We start from the raw sequence: 16,286 nt of genomic DNA on the forward strand, positions 1-16,286 counted from the left end.
AGTTCTTTTAAACCAGTGATACTCAACCTTTTTTGACTCATGGAAACCTGTTTTGTTGTAATTTCTATGGCGCAGCCCCATGGGCCCTTCTTTTGTAAAATATTATTTACTAATTTCTTTTATTTCTTTGAGCTGCGCGGAGCTCCTGGGAAATTCGCACTGAGAGAAGAGTCTAAGGATGGTTGTTTATAAGTTTACTATAACTAAAATTGCTAAGGACGGTTTAACAACAGTATAACCGCTGTTTTAAACAATCATGCTGAAATAGATAATCTGAAATCAAATAATTTCAGTATGCATTTTAGAACTTTTTCCTCATCAATTCTGTATGTTCATTGGATTTGCAGTGTCCTCCGAAATTTAAACTGAAAACCATCACCGCCATTAATAACATTACAGGTCATTTGGGTATACTGTAAAATTGAGTACAATTGATAAATACATTTTGAATTGCTAATTTATTATTGTGACGTCCTTTTCTATTCATTATTTTTTCCTTAATCAATTACATTAATCATCTGTATTAATTAATTCTTATGAACTCTTTTACTTATTATTTGATGCCTTTTTTTGGCTATTGTTAATATTTTTAAATTTGGCTTTTTTTTTTTTAATTCAAAACTAATCATCTAAAAACGTTATTTTTTTTTTCAAATTTTTCAATGAATAGGTCTTTACTTATTGATTCCAGCTGGTACAACAATATACAGGGTGTACTGTAACTTGTAACTCGGCCCTTATCTCATCAAGCGTTCGTCGTGGATAAATAGTTCCAATTTAAAAAATTTTCAAAGCGTGTTAAAAAATTACTCTGTACCAGTTTTGAGAGTGAAAATACAATGTGTCATAAAATGAAAAATATAAATTTTTATATGGAGACCCTGTCCCAAAAATCCCAATTAAAAAGTTGTCCTGAGGCCAACAAAAAAAGAAAATCCACGTTTTCAAGCGCAACCTTTGCAGGGATATTTGAATTAAAATACAGAATATTTGGAAAAGAACATCGCAACTAACTATAACATAACTCCTTCCCATACTTATGCTTTTCCAACTTTTCTCCATTTCTTGGATTCAAATGTCTGCGAATATTGCAGAAATGTTTCAATTTTTTTTTTGGCCTCAGAAGAGTAGGGCAACAATTTTCTAACTGGGTTTTTCAAGACAGGGTGTCCTTATAAAATTTTTATTTTTTTATATTGTGACATACTATTTTCACTCCTAAAACTGGTGGAGGGGGGTTTTTTGAATGTATTTTGGGAATTGTTTAAATTGAAACCATTCCTCTACGATGAATGGTTGATGTGATAAAGGCTAAGTTAGGACTTACAGGACACCCTATATATATGTTTGTTTGGCACTTCATGGAATTTCCTGATGTATTTCCTGCATGGCCTGCATCAGGGCCCCAAGGGTGGGATTTTTATTTATCGGGCCCCCCGAACCAGGCTTTCACGAACCCTTCTATAGCAAATTCATAGCATGAAAAAACAAAGATGTTAGGCCCCAGGGCTTGAGCACTGTCAACCCCACCCTGGTGGGAATCACGATTTCTTGAGTTATGCTCACGACAGTATCAAATCTAAGCGTAGCATGCTAATAACACGAAGTACAACAATACAAATAAACCACAAAATATTTTTGGTATCAATGGAGTTTTTTCTCAATCAAAATAGAAAACAAATGCAAACGCTAATCAAAAAAGGAACTTCTGCATAGTGAACTTTATGTGATACATTTCTACAAGCGAAAGTTGAAAAATAAGGTGTCAAAATCACTGTTCTATTCATGTTTTTAAGAATCAAAAAATTCAATTTTCCCGAATAATAAGTTAACATGTTGAAAATTTTTTTTCTGTCTCGCACCCCAAAAAATGCTCTCCCTCACCCCAGTTAAGAACCTATGCTGTAGACAGATTACCGTTATACTGAGACTTATTAGACTGAGGATGTGTCTAAACAAGATTTTAAAAAATATCATTGAAGAGAGAATTATCATTGTACCGAGTATCATTAGAGTGAGGGTTGACAAAAAAATGTTGGTATGAGATGATATCCCTGGATGTGAGAGATACACACTGTTACAAAGTAAATAATACAATAGAGAAAGTTGTTTGGATAAAAAAACTAAAAAAAAAGTCAACTCACATGAGGTATAAAATTTGCTCTTTCATCAATGACAATGTGAAATTTCTTTGAGAAGAAACGTATAATTCTTTCTTTTTTCTGCTCTTCGTGAGAGCTTCCCATAATAACCACACAATTACCAATAATGCACACTGATGGCAAATATGTATATATCCCATGGTTATGAAAGCGCGTGTAGAAAGAACCAGAAGGCAAGTAAAGAATATGATTGCCTTCTCTAACTTCAACACTGCTAGTCATTGGACAGAAAAAATTTGGGGGTGGGGGGGGGGGGAGATTACCAGGAAGCCTAAAATTTATCGAATATGTGGGAACATGGCTTTTACAACAAGCAATTTCTGAACTGTAGTTTTTTTCCCTTTTTTTTCGCTATATGGTCACCACTGAATTCGAAGGCTAGTGGAATAAAAAGGTTTTTGGAAGACTGTGGCCTGGAGCAAAGGCAAAGTATTTAAAAAACTAAAGCTTTTTAATTGTTTAGTTTTGGAGAACAGTGTTTTGCGGTGACACTTCTGTAGTTCTCAATGATGTATGGGTAATAAAAGAGAGGGTGTGTGTGTGTTCAAAGTACAACAATTTCGTTTTTTTCCTAATTATATATTTTTTGCAAGAGAGTTGACACTTCTCTTCCCTACAATTTGGTTCTTTTGTGTACAGCCCAATCTGTGTTTAGAATCACTGCAGGTTGGACTTGCTGGACAGGGGCCATTACAAAGCAGTGGGGCTGCCGCTTAATTGCAATTGCCATGACTGGAAGGCAACAACAAGTTTTGTCTGGCTCTAATTTCACCTAATAAAAGCGCTCTGCTTTGAAAAGAATTTGGGCAACGCATCGCAGACACGCTGGGGGGGGGGGAAGGAGGGGGGATTTCCAGAAAATAGAAAGAAGAGGCATAACTACAGTGCAGATATGGGTGTCATCCCTGCTCAGAAAAACCCGCTGGGGATAAAGAGGAAGATAAGTAGACACTGGTTGTTTTTGAATAGAAATAGTGAGCAAGATCTGTATTGAGAAACTCTTGTCTTTTTTTTGTGAGCCAGTATACCAGCCAAAAGTAGCAGGTTTTTTACTTCTGTTAGTGCTTCTTTCAGGGGCAAAACTAATGCCAAGTAAATTAGGATACATATTTATAATTAAAAAAAAATTGGCAGAAAACAGAGGATTTGAAAAGGGAATTTCAAATAATCCAAGCATCTCTAAGTTTCAAGACTACTATGTGTTGTTTTTACAGTGCTCCTTAGTGTGTTATAAAACTTGTCTTCAAATTTTGGACTGTTTCTGGAATGAATTATACAGTTTCCCATACAAGTCTATAGGAAATTATTTTTTAGTTAATGAATGTGATTCTGGAACAAATTATCTTCATTAGCCGAGGTATTATTGTATATTGATATACATGTATTTTTTCATTGCGCCCATGTTTCCCATTTTTTTTTTTTTTTTGTAATTGTATGGCCGATGGGGACGGTCGCACAAAATTTCGCTGTTGCGCTTCGATCTCTTATGTCCTTGTATTGTGTATTTTAAATGTGTAATCAGTTTTGAAGATTTATAGGACAACGTCTTAAATTTATATTGTGCTAAATTAATGTTCGGTGCTTTCTAATTTGAAACATTAATATAACTTTGAAGGATGGAGTTGAACGGCGCTGCGTCCACATTAGTGGTGTGAAAGATGTGATTATGTGTGTTTAACAAGTGCAGTGGATACCTAACCACTACACGGGGTATAACTTACGATCTCAGTATTACACCGAGAGGAGAAAAATGGTCAAAAGGCATCCCTGTAGGTGGACCAGAGGACCGTAAAAGTGTAAGTCTTAAGTCACTGGAACTATTTGTTTACATATTGTGAGCTTGTTTACGTTCACTGGTGAACCATGAGCGAACTCATGAGTTCGGTTGCGGATATAACTCGTGAGTTGGGTTGTCAGAGGTAATTGAAGGATGTCTGATGATCGCCCTCTGCCGTCACTGAGTAGAAACTCTTTCAACGGTAAATTCTATTAGTACTTGGAGGAAATGTGCAGTTTTTCTTTCTGCTATGTGTGATAAGAATTCTTCTGAATCTTATAAAAAGGAACGTTTCAATTTCTTATCTTCTGGGTTAACCAAGATGTATGAAGATGTGCATCTAATTGAAAGGGAAAAATCAATCTTTTTTTCTGCTAATAGTGGTGATAATTTTCCTCCCGATGCCAGCTCTAATTTTCTTGCTTTATCGAACTTAATCGAAAGTTGTTTTCTTAAAATTGAGAACCGACTAAGCAAAGTTGAACAACTTACTGAAATTATTCCAACGGTTCAAATGGAAGTTGCTAAATTGTCATCCAATACTGAAGTAACTGTGCTAAGTTAGTAAGTAAATAACTAAGCCCTCGTGTGCAGAAAATGACCGTGGTGCGACAAAAATTATCAAAAATGATCAAATTGAAGTAACTGGTGGATCTTCCTCTGGTCTGACACTCTCTAAGACTTTATCAAAGAAAATGCCGCCGCAATCATTATAAGATATGACCTCTGTACCTGGCTATGCTACTTCCGGTCACGCTCTACGGAATAGACAACAAACTGATGCCTCAACATTTAATCGGAATAACTCAACTCAGCCTAAGGTAGTTTCTGATGTTAATAATACACCTCAAGCTCGCAAGCCAATTTTAAATTGTAAAAGTAAAAGTTAGATTCTTAAAGGAGTGGTTAATCGTTCCAAGAAATCAGCTGTGTTTTTATCCAGATTAAGTCCCGATAGTACAACCGAGGATATTGTTAGATTCTTGAATTCTAATAACCTTAATAATTTCACGTGCACCAAGATGGAAACAAAATATAAATCATACGCCTCCTTCCATATTGAAGCTAATGAAGGTGACATTAACATTTTATTAAATGGTGAGCTCTGGCCTGAAGGTTCCATTATTTCTCCCTTTTATGGGAAACTACATACATCTCAAATTGAAAAGTTGGACAGCGTGGACACTAATTCAGACTTTGAACAGAGATCAAATGATAATAATTGACTAGAGAAGATATCTATTTATTATCAAAATGTATGAGGCCTTAGAACTAAATTATCATCTTTTAAAAATGCAATTCTTTCCAGCAACCATGATTTTATTTGTCTAATGTCTACTTATGTTTTCCAATCACAATTTAATCATGTGTTTGCGACAGAGAGCTCAAGCAAATAGTGGTGGCCAATGGGAGGATGGGGAAAATTCTTTGACAGTAGTCAATCCTGAATTTTTGGCAGCTTTACCTCCAAGTATCCAAGAAGAGGTAGCTCTTTTCCTTTGTCAATTCTATTTATTTCTTTTATTTCTATGTTTCACACTTGTTAAAACATAGATTTATTACCTTTTCAATCTGCAGACTCGATATACAATATTGCTACTGTTCATGGACCAGAAACTGGTGTATGTAAGGCAGGGTTATATATATAATTTCATCTTTTTTTGAAACAAATTTTGACTAGGCCACCAGATAAAAGTGGTAAACTGGCTAAAAGTGTCAAAACTATAGAAGTAAAGTATGTGATAGTGAAATGTTTGATGATAGATATTGTGTATTTTGCTGTGACCGATCTTGCAGTAATCTAAATTCCTCGAGAGGAGTGGTGTTCTTATCGCAGCCAAAGATAAATTTAAAGTTGGTTCTGTTACTCTTGATTGTAACTTGGAGATAACTTATGTTAAGATATTTTGCAGTGGTGGCAGAATCTTATATTTGTGTTGTGTTTATTGTTCACCAACTTGTGGCTTTCAGTATTATTGTGAATTGTATAATATCTTCGATAAATTTTACAATGATGATAAGTACAATTTAATTATAATTGGGGATTTTAATATTCCTGGTATTAATTCGAGTATTAGTTTCGATAATTTGCATAATGGTCAATCAAGATATGTTTCTAGTCTTTTCAACTTCATGCAACAATATTCCTTAATTCAATGTAATTTTATCACTAACTCATTTGGAAGAATATTGGATCTGGTTCTGGTATCTGTTCCTTATTTTTCTGTGTCTGTCAACCGGGAGGAATTTCCTCTTATAAAAGAAGATACCCACCATCCAGCATTATTGATATCTTTAGATAAACTTTCTGTTGAGCGTCATCCCACCAAAGGAGTTAAGGATTTTAATTATGATTTTAAAAAAGCCGACTTTCATTCCTTGTACAATTTTTTTTTGTCACTTTGATTGGAATTTTTTACATTTGTGCACTAATGTCAATGAGGCTGTTCATATGTTTTACTTATACATTTTTACAATTTTTGATATGTGTGTACCATCAAGAAAGAATTTTACTCGAAAATATCCTCCCTGGTTTGATAAGAATATTATTTACAATATCAAATGTAAGGAAAAATTTTGTAAAAATTTCGTAAAAGGTATTTCATGACTAATACTATCTCTGACCTAGTACAATACAAATGTTATAGAGCTAAGGTTAAACTCTATATAACACAAGCTCACAAAAAATATATTGATAATATTGAAGCAGCTCTCAGATTCAACCCTAAACAATTTTGGTCTTACTGTAACAATAAAAATAAGAATACACCTAAGTATATGTATTTCGAAAACAATGTTTTATTAACAGACGCCTTGATTGCTGATGGTTTCGCCAAGTTTTTTGTATAGAATTTCACAACTTCTGAGAATGATCACAATCATTATTCTGCTTCAAACAATGACTTTCCTTTTTCTTCTGATGTTGTCAGTATTCCTTATATCTCCGTAAATGACATCAAATGTAGTATAAAAAGATTGAAGCTCCAGAAGTATTGATGGTATACCTCCATATTTTGTCAAGGCATGTGCTGAGCATTTGCTGTATCCACTTTTATTAATTTTCAATATGTCTGTTAAAAATAGGATCTTTACGGATGAATGGAAGAAAGCAAGAATCGTTCCAATTCTTAAAAAAGGTGATAGATATAAAATTGAAAATTATAGAGGTGTGGCCATTCTATCACCTTTCGCTAAAATGTTTGAGTCTATTTTATATGATAAAATCTATGCTCAAATTAAGACCTGTATCTCCCCAAATCAGCATGGTTTTGTTAGAAATAGATCTACAGTTACCAATCTTCTTTCCCTCAATACCCATATTGTTGAAGCCATAGCAAATAAAATCCAGCTCGAGGTAATTTACACAGATTTCGCTAAAGCATTTGATTGTGTTAGCCACTCTATTTTAATGTACAAATTAAAAAAAATTGGTTTCTGCGATGATACTTGTAAGTTATTTGCTTCGTATCTAAAAAACAGATTGATTTTTGTATCTTTTGGCTCGTCTCTTAGTGATGGATCTTGTGCAACATCTGGAATTTCCAGATGTTGGAAGAACATCTGAATTTCCAGTCCCTCAGGGGTCTGTCCTTGGACCGCTATTGTTTCTCATTTTTATTAATGACCTTGCCGCTGCTGTTCATAATTGCTTATTATTTGCTTATTATTTATTTTGAAATATTTGACTTTATTGTAAATTTAGAGTCTTGTTCTATTGTTCAAGATAAATTAACCCACATTTACCACTGGTGTATCGAGAATCATCTACACTTGAATATTAACAAATGCTTTGTTATGTCTTACACCCGTAAGAAAAATCCTATCACATAATCTTACTATATTGGAACTGATATTTTACAGAGAAGATATTCTGCTATGGACTTCGGTGTAATTTACACCTCTGATTTTACCTTTCGTGATCATATTAACGGCATTTGTAGGAATTCATATCGCAAACTTGGATGGCTTAAAAGAATAACTAAAGATTTCACCAATTTGGATACAATGATTGTTCTTTTCAATTCTATAATACGATCAAAACTTGAATATGCATCTGTTGTTTGGAATCCTCATTACAATAATGCTATTGATGATATTGAAATTATACAAAACTCATTTATGCGATATTTGTATTTTAAGAAATTTAGAGCACATGACATTACAATTTCCACAACTTTTCTCCGACAAATTTTTTTAATTACCAGTCTCCAAAAGAAAAAAATATTTCATTCTTTTGAAATTTTTCAGGAATTTGGTTAATGGTAATATCGATTGGTCTTTTCTGTTATCAAAAATAGGATTCTTGGTCACACAGTACAACACAAGGTCAAATAAATTATTTTATGTAGCTCACTTTAGGACATTGATTGGTCTGTCTTGTGCTATAAACAGATTTTGTATAATAGCTTACCTGATGAATTTGATATATTTGCGACACCTATTGGTAAATTCAAAGAGCTTCTTCTCTCCAATTGATCAGCGATTTTTTTTTAAATTATTTAAATAGTGATTTCTTGTATTTGACTGTTAAATATTTCGTTTTTCTTTGTGTTCATTCATTTTTCATTTTATTTTTAATCGTCTCGTGTGTTTTTATTTATTTTCATTTTTAATTGATCTAGTGATTTTATGCAGGCCTTTATTTTACTTATTTGGTATTGACTTGTGTTTGTTTCTATTTTATGTATTTTATATCTGTGTATTGCATTCTATTCTGTTTGATTTTATTATATTTACAATGTTTAGATCATACCTTGCTGTAATTGGATTGTTTTCTGTAGCATGGTATTAAATAAATAAATAAATTATATTAATGTTAACTTATGCCTAAGATTTAAGGACTGTAACTGCCATCTCTTATCCATTTGGGTTATTCACTATTGGTTATCATGATGAACTCTTGCACATTTCTCACTTTTAAACAAAAAGGTTTAATATGCGAACCTCTAAAACAAATCATTTTAAGCTACACATACTCATCTGTTAATTGTGTCATAGAGGTATAGACAAATAATAGGCATTTGCATACAAGAATCTTAGATAGTCTATAGCAGCGGTTCTCAACCTTTTTTGACCCACAGAGCCCTTTCCGGTATATAATTTCTATGGCGGAGCCCAGTGTAAACCTATTTTTTATTTATTCATCAAAGTTACTGACTTATTTTCATTATTAAAAAATATTAATAATGATTTTTTCCAAATGTATTGGTTTTGTGTTTTGTCCTCGAACGGCTGCAGGGCCCCTGGAAATTCACACGAAGCCCTTAGGGATCCACTGAGCACTGGTTGAGAACTGCTGGTTTATAGATATATATACCTACCACATTTGATAGAGAAGCTCACAATCAAACCAAACAAGGTATCCATTGTAAATGATTGATCATTGAAGTGTACTAACATAAGGTGAACACAATGTGGTTAAGTTTTTTTCCCTTTAGAAAAGTTGATTTTCTTTAGCTATTCATTGATTCATCCATAATTAATCTCATTTTTTTGGTTCACTTTAAATGTGTAAATAAACAAATATAAAAAATACGTAGTTCAAAAATATTTTTAATTTCATAAGTAAGTTGAACTATATTGGGCAATCTGTAATTATTGTGCTAAACTTGACATCTTTTCTATTCAATTATTCTGGACGAAAGTTCAATATTAATTTGTTCTTTATTAAAACACTAAGCTTCTGTTTTTCTCCCCACAGATACACCTCGCAAGATATATTATCTTCATACCTTTACATGGGTTTTGAATCTGTTTGGCATTTTCTTCATTTTAGCTGGTCATGAACATTATTCAATTGATGTTTTCATTGCATTTTACATTTCTACTAGATTGTTTTTGTACTACCACACTCTTGCAAATAACTGTGCACTCACGCAAGGTGACCGTAAGAGAACGAGGATATGGTTCCCACTTTTCTCCTTCTTTGAATCTGGAGTAGATGGAATTGTGCCAAATGAATATGAATGTCCTGTGCAAATATCTAAAAGATTAAGAGGTGTTATTAAGAGCCTTTTTGCTTGAAATAAAACTTTTCATCTAAGGCTCAAAATTGCAACCACATTTTGATTGTTCCTTAATTTGTACTTTTTTTTTATTTGAAATACAGATTTTTTTCAATGTTGAATTCCTTTTGAGCTAGCAGATGTTTTTCATTGTGATATTTATGTTCTTTTCCGTCTTTAATTTTGAAAAATGTATAAAATTTTAGTTTTTAAATGAACCCTTCCCTATTCAAGATGCTAACAAATTTAAGATGTTTGTGTCGTTATTGGTGTATGAAAGATGTTCGAGAGATTTTCAGAATATATTTTTTTGCCATACCTTTTCTGTAGAAAACTGAATGAAGTATCAAAAGGAGTTTTACAGTTTTGGCAGAGTTAATCTGGAATATATATTTTCTCAATATGCAAAATATATATATATATTTATGACCCAGAATAAACTATTTTATGGTCAAAATTACCTAAAGATACAAATGATTCAATGAAATTAAATTAATAAATAATAAATCTCTCTTGGCTGATAAGATTTAAGGATATATATATGATGATATGATTTAAAGATAATAAATCACTTCACTGATATTTATTATGATAATTTTTTCATTTCTCAACTTTCAAAAACTTCAAAATTAAAAAAAAAGTGCATCAAATACTGCATTGATCTGGTTTTTATATTTTTATAACTGTCATCTATTTTTTAAATAATATGCACAACATATTTTTTACTTCATCATTAACCCTTTAACTGTGCAAATAGTTGGAGATATGCTTCTTTCTCTTTGTGCAAGTGGAAAATTTCCCAATTTCTTTTTTAGTAACATTTTAAAATTTATATATTTTTGTTTTGTGATAGATAAATGGCGCTCAAACTCAGATGTTATATAGATCAAATTGAAAAAAAAGTGAATAGAGTACAAGCAAAGCTGCCAGAAAATATTTAAATAATGAGAAAAAGAAAAAATATAACATATGTGCATACATCATCTGTATGCCATTTTAAGAATTTCATCATAACCCTTTAAAAGTGGCATTGACGAGATATCTCACCTCATTCAAGGCCTCTTATTTTAGCATTGACAAGCCCAGATATTTTATAAAGTTGGTTGTGCATTGAAACACTTTTCCCTATACCCCTTACTTTGCACCTGCTGAAAATTGAAGAAGAAATTCTACTCAGTTACAAAAAGATATAGTATTTTGAAGGGGGTTTAGTGATATCTGCTGTGCAACTTAAAGGGTTAAGAAAGCAAATCAAAACATTAGAGAATGATTGAGCAGGCCACTAAAGCCACCATCTAAAATCAGTGAAAGCAATTTAAAAATTAAACCAGTTTTATTCATTCAAACTCCATAAAAATTTATCAAAACAATCATTCACAATTTAAACTGTATTTTAGTGAAATAAAGGTATAAATTTAATTCATTTTTCATGAAATTTGTATATTTACTATTATACTCAACTACGTATCTACTTTCTTTTTAAAATTATACATATGTGCTTGATTCAAGCACTTCTTTGTGCAGATAGTATCACAAACCCATACATGCTTCATTTATTTGGTTTCTAACTACTAGAGTACATTGTTGGCCAACTCAAATGTTTTTTGGGATTTATTTCACATTCGGAACTGAAAAAAAAATTAGAGGTGTTTCTAAATTATATACAATTTGTAAATAATTATAATTGCACATAATGTTTCATTTGGTTTGTAGAATTGAAATCATAAAAGCTGTCGAGCCAAAAGTTTACTTTAGAACTGCTTTAAAAGCCACAGCTTATCTTCAAAAAATATCATGGTAATTAAATTGTACTGCACAGAATCATTCTGCATGCTGTTTGGTATAAGTTAGTTGAAATTAATTTATTGATTGAATGAAACACTAATTAATGTAATTTTTTTAAAGTATTAAAATATTATATTTCTGATAATCAGTTGTACTATTTGCTTAAGATTTAAAATATTTAAACACAAGATACACATAACATTTGAATTAATGCTTTAACTTTTCTTTCTTCTCGATTTTTATGTTTAGGAAAACAGTTATACTATGATCATGTCACAGTACTACTGTCAGTCACTCAATTTTCAAACGACACATTTCAAACGAAACGTAACTTCTCTGATGTAAATTCAAATTTTTCTTTTTTTCGAAGAGGAAAAGTCATTTTTAAGTATATTCAATTAATTAATGAAAGATGTAATGTAAGATCATATGAGATATAAAATATGAAGTAAAAATAAAAAAAATTATGGGATGCAAAGAAATGGGAAATTTTCTTTCTATATATAGTTTTTGAAGGTAAATGGCACCACACCACAGATTTGTGTTCACATAAAACACTTTTTGTAAGCGAATTGGTAGAAAAAAGGTCTGACTGTACTGTATTTTCAATTAAAAATATACTTATATTGATAATTGCGTATGAATGGCTCAGAATGAAAACCTTGTGTCTGAAAAATTCTCAACTTTACAGTTGTTATAACACCTTAATAATTGATAAATGGCATGCTAAAATGGAAAAGTCTATTAGCAGTAAAAACTTTAAATAGGATGTAAATATGTAGAAACCTAGCAATAAAACAACAAAATTCATTGAAAATATGAGGTGTTCCCACCAAAGTTGGTCAAGAAGTGACATATATGGTTCCACTTTTTCTCCATGAAAAGCAGATTGGTGCTAATTATTATTCTTCAACAGCTGTAATAGGTGAGATTCAACATTTAGAATCTAAAACTGTCAAGTCATTTTCATAAAAAATTAATGTACAAGGTTTTTATTCTAAGCCATCTATATGTACATTCAAATTGGATACAACAAATTTCCATACTATAAATAATACATAAAACACTTTTGTGGGTCATTATACTAGCATCATGAACTATTGTGTTAGTTGAATATTTTATTTGAATCTGTATATCTCATACCATGGGTGCACAACTTTTCATTCTATGGGCCACCCACATATGCAAGATGACTACCGCTCCCAGGCCTCAAACTGTTGCATTTATTGCATAGTTTCGATTAATTGTTTTTTTAGGAACACCTATCACAGAATTGATAGAAAAAACCCCCTTTTGAAGGCTACTTTTGGCCTGTGGGCAGAAGGTTGTGCACCCCTTTTATGTCAAGATTTCAGACAATCTAACTTAATCTTCTTGGTAATATATATTTGTTTCTCCTTGTTTTATTCACAGTTATATAGCATATAACCTTGTTTTTCTTCAATAACCTTCATTCAACTTCACATTTGCCAACTGATCATTTTTTAATATAAATTTATGATCAATTTTGTATATGCTTTAAAAATACCTGTAATTTTAATTAACATTTTGAAGGCAGTGGAGATGTGATGGTTTCTTCATGACATTTCAAGTATTTTGAAAAAGCTATTGCTTTCATTTGAGCTCTTGAGAGAGCAATTTAGATCAACAAACAGTACAGTTTTAGTAAAGAAAGTATGTTATAGTGCATTTATAGTGAGCTTAGAAGATAGACATGGTTTTTTTTATTTTTTGTTAGTTAAGTAAATATGAATTCTTTTTTTGTTTAATGAGAGCATTATACAACAAAGTCCAGGCAAATATTCAGATTTCATCTGAAACACAAAAGTTACTGAGTTTAATAAATGCAGTCAAATTTCTATGACTGAAATTTTGTTTCTCAGTTTTAATCTTCTGTGTAATGTATTTTCTATAAATAAGCTCTATAACTCAAATATACATTGTATGTTAATATATAAATTATGTATATAAATCATATATAATTTGAAATGTTTATAAATACTCTCACATCAAAATTTGACTGTTTTAAAGAAAGACATCATATAGTGAAAATTCAAACATCAGCTGTTTTCTTGTGCTGTGTTATTCAAGATGTCATCTGACCAGTAGTCTTCAATGCTGGAGCAGAGGGTTTAATCATGAAGTTTTCATTTAGTTATAGCTATATTGTTTTTTCCCTTTTATTGTATTTTCATTTCTCATGATTGTGTGACAACCAAATTAGTCCATGTATGTATTTGATGTCCCATGTAATGTTAGAAAATGAATATAGCGGAAATTATTCTGTGACAGTATTCAATATGTTTTATTCCAGTCTCAACATCAAAATTGGTTTTAATAAAAAAAACTGCTCCCACTCTCATAACTATAAATATTAATTCAGGCATTTTGATTGTATGTTAAGTTTGTGAGAAATTTTCTAGTTTTGTCACTTCTAATTTTATAGTGGAAATATTTACCTTATTGTATTCTTTCATACATATGACATGAATCATATGTCATATACCATCAAATGGGGTGAGAATTGTCAAAATTTCATGTATTGTGCTATGGTACCTATGGCCTTCAACTTAGCGCTACATAATTTTCATGGTTCGTATGGTCCTTAAAAACATTGGAAGGAAAGTTAATTTTCAAGGCCTTGAATGTCCTTAAAGATCCGCAATAGTCCTTGGAGAAAAAAAAACACGTTTTCTGAAATAGTTTTCATCATCTTTTTTTTACCCATAAGTGACCTTATTAAAAAAGGGGGGGATATGATCAGCACCAAGAAAGGGCCTCTGCAGCCAATTACCCTGGATAATAAAGATTGAAGGTTAAAAGCAAGTTTTTTTTTTCCATGGTTCTTATCGAAGCCGCTTGAAAGTTATGCATGCTCTGCAGCTTTATACCTTATTAGACTTGGCCAGGGGTTCTCAAACTGTGCTCTTCCAACCTTTGCCAGGATGGCTGCAGAGAAAAAAAGTTTGAGAACATTTGGGGTAGGCACAAGTAGAGCTTCGTTCAATGTGTGTGAGATCACCTGCATGAGTGCAATGACATCAGTACATCCCTAGCAACGGAATGTGCTAAGGTGTCTTTAAAAGTATATTCTAGTAGCTCTAGGATGCATAAATTGCAATGCAGTTTATTTATTGAACTCTAGATGCAGCCTCTGGTGGACAAAGAGTGTTTTTCGATGGGAACTATTTCAGGGGGGCGCTCAATGTAGGCATTTTGAATGCTCCCCCTTCGAGCTTCAATTTTATATGTTGAAGGGGAAAGTCTGCATTAAAAAAAGGCATAACAATAAAATTGAATTTACAGGAATGCTGGAAAATATCTATAGAAAAATATAAACTCATGAAACAAAAAATAATGGAAAATAAGAATTGATGACAATTCAGATTTAATAAAAAATAATTTCTTGATTAATGAAACATCAAAATTAATGAAAATTCAGAATTAAAGGAAAATTATTCTGTAATTAAAAAATAATGGTGGAAAAATAAATCCAGAATTAATGAAAATATTCCCAGAATTAATGAAAATAATCCTAGAATTAATGAAAATTTCTGATGAAAATTTGGGATGGATAAAAATTAAAACTAATGAAAATATATTAAAAATTGATGAAAATTCAAAATTTAGAAACAATCACAGAACTAACAAATACTTGGAATTAATGAGAAATAATTCCAGAATCCTGTTTTTATGGTCCCTAACATATGTATATATATGGATGTATTTAGGGTCCTAGAAAATCATAAAAATTCCTTGTAAAAAGTTCATTCTCAAGGACTTGAAAATCAATATCTTGAAGGAAGAAAAAGTGACATATTTTTGCTGGAATAATTTTGGCCCATTAATGAGCAAAGCTACCTCTGATTTTTTTAAACAAAGATATGGGGCTTTTTTAATGATCTAAAGCGCTTATACTAGGATCTTGAAAGGGGGAAAAAATGAAATGGCAAGTATATTTTTAATAACTTGTGGCTGAGAAATCCCTGTGGTCAAGATTAATTACTAAGTGTGGAAGACAAAAATGTAGCCAAGTGCAAGCTGTGTTGCAAAATCATTAATATCGCTTCACTGAGGGGAATTGGTGCTGAAATATTTTATTTATTTATAATAACATGATCTCCACATATTTTCAAGGGATCAGTATGATCCATTCAGGGAATTTGTTAGTATTAGGTTAGTAGACATCCGTGCCTGAACCGGGATTCAAACCCAGACCTGCACAGTGAGAAGCTAGCTCCCTAACCACTTGACTGCCAGGCAGCAATTGTCTCCTCTCATAATATGTTTAAGTATGCAATGAATTCTCTGTATGATGCACATTACAGATAATGTTAAATGAAATGTGTAAGCTGTAATCCCTGAAAAAATTTGTCAAATTTAAATATGCACATGATATTCATAGGAAAAATGTGCATTTGCAGAAAGAGTCCTTGAATTTTGTAATTTTATCTTGAAAAGTGCTTGAATAATCATTGCATTTTTTTCTTTGCCAGAAAAATCATTGAATTTTCTTCTTTGAAAGAGAAACCGTGATTTTGTAACCTTGTTGCACAG

At 31.8% G+C, this 16,286-nt stretch overlaps 1 protein-coding gene across 2 annotated transcripts in view; it reads left to right on the plus strand.

Annotated features, from left to right (window-relative positions):
• The window catches only part of SMSr (Sphingomyelin synthase related), a 58,925-nt gene extending 45,271 nt beyond the window's left edge, over positions 1-13,654 (plus strand). The window contains exon 7 of one of the 2 annotated variants that reach the window (XM_089239784.1): positions 9,641-13,654. In XM_089239784.1, coding sequence (XP_089095910.1) covers positions 9,641-9,963 — 323 coding nt within the window. In that variant the 3' untranslated portion in view covers positions 9,964-13,654. The remainder of the gene's footprint in view (positions 1-9,640) is intronic. The other variant, XM_089239785.1, reaches the window with a different exon arrangement.
• Positions 13,655-16,286: the final 2,632 nt, after the last annotated feature.

The sequence above is a fragment of the Pholcus phalangioides genome, unplaced genomic scaffold, assembly GCF_987345545.1.
Source record: "Pholcus phalangioides strain wild (caught in Gottingen) unplaced genomic scaffold, Ppha-v1.0 ptg000011l_1, whole genome shotgun sequence".
Taxonomy (NCBI): Eukaryota; Metazoa; Arthropoda; class Arachnida; order Araneae; family Pholcidae; genus Pholcus; species Pholcus phalangioides.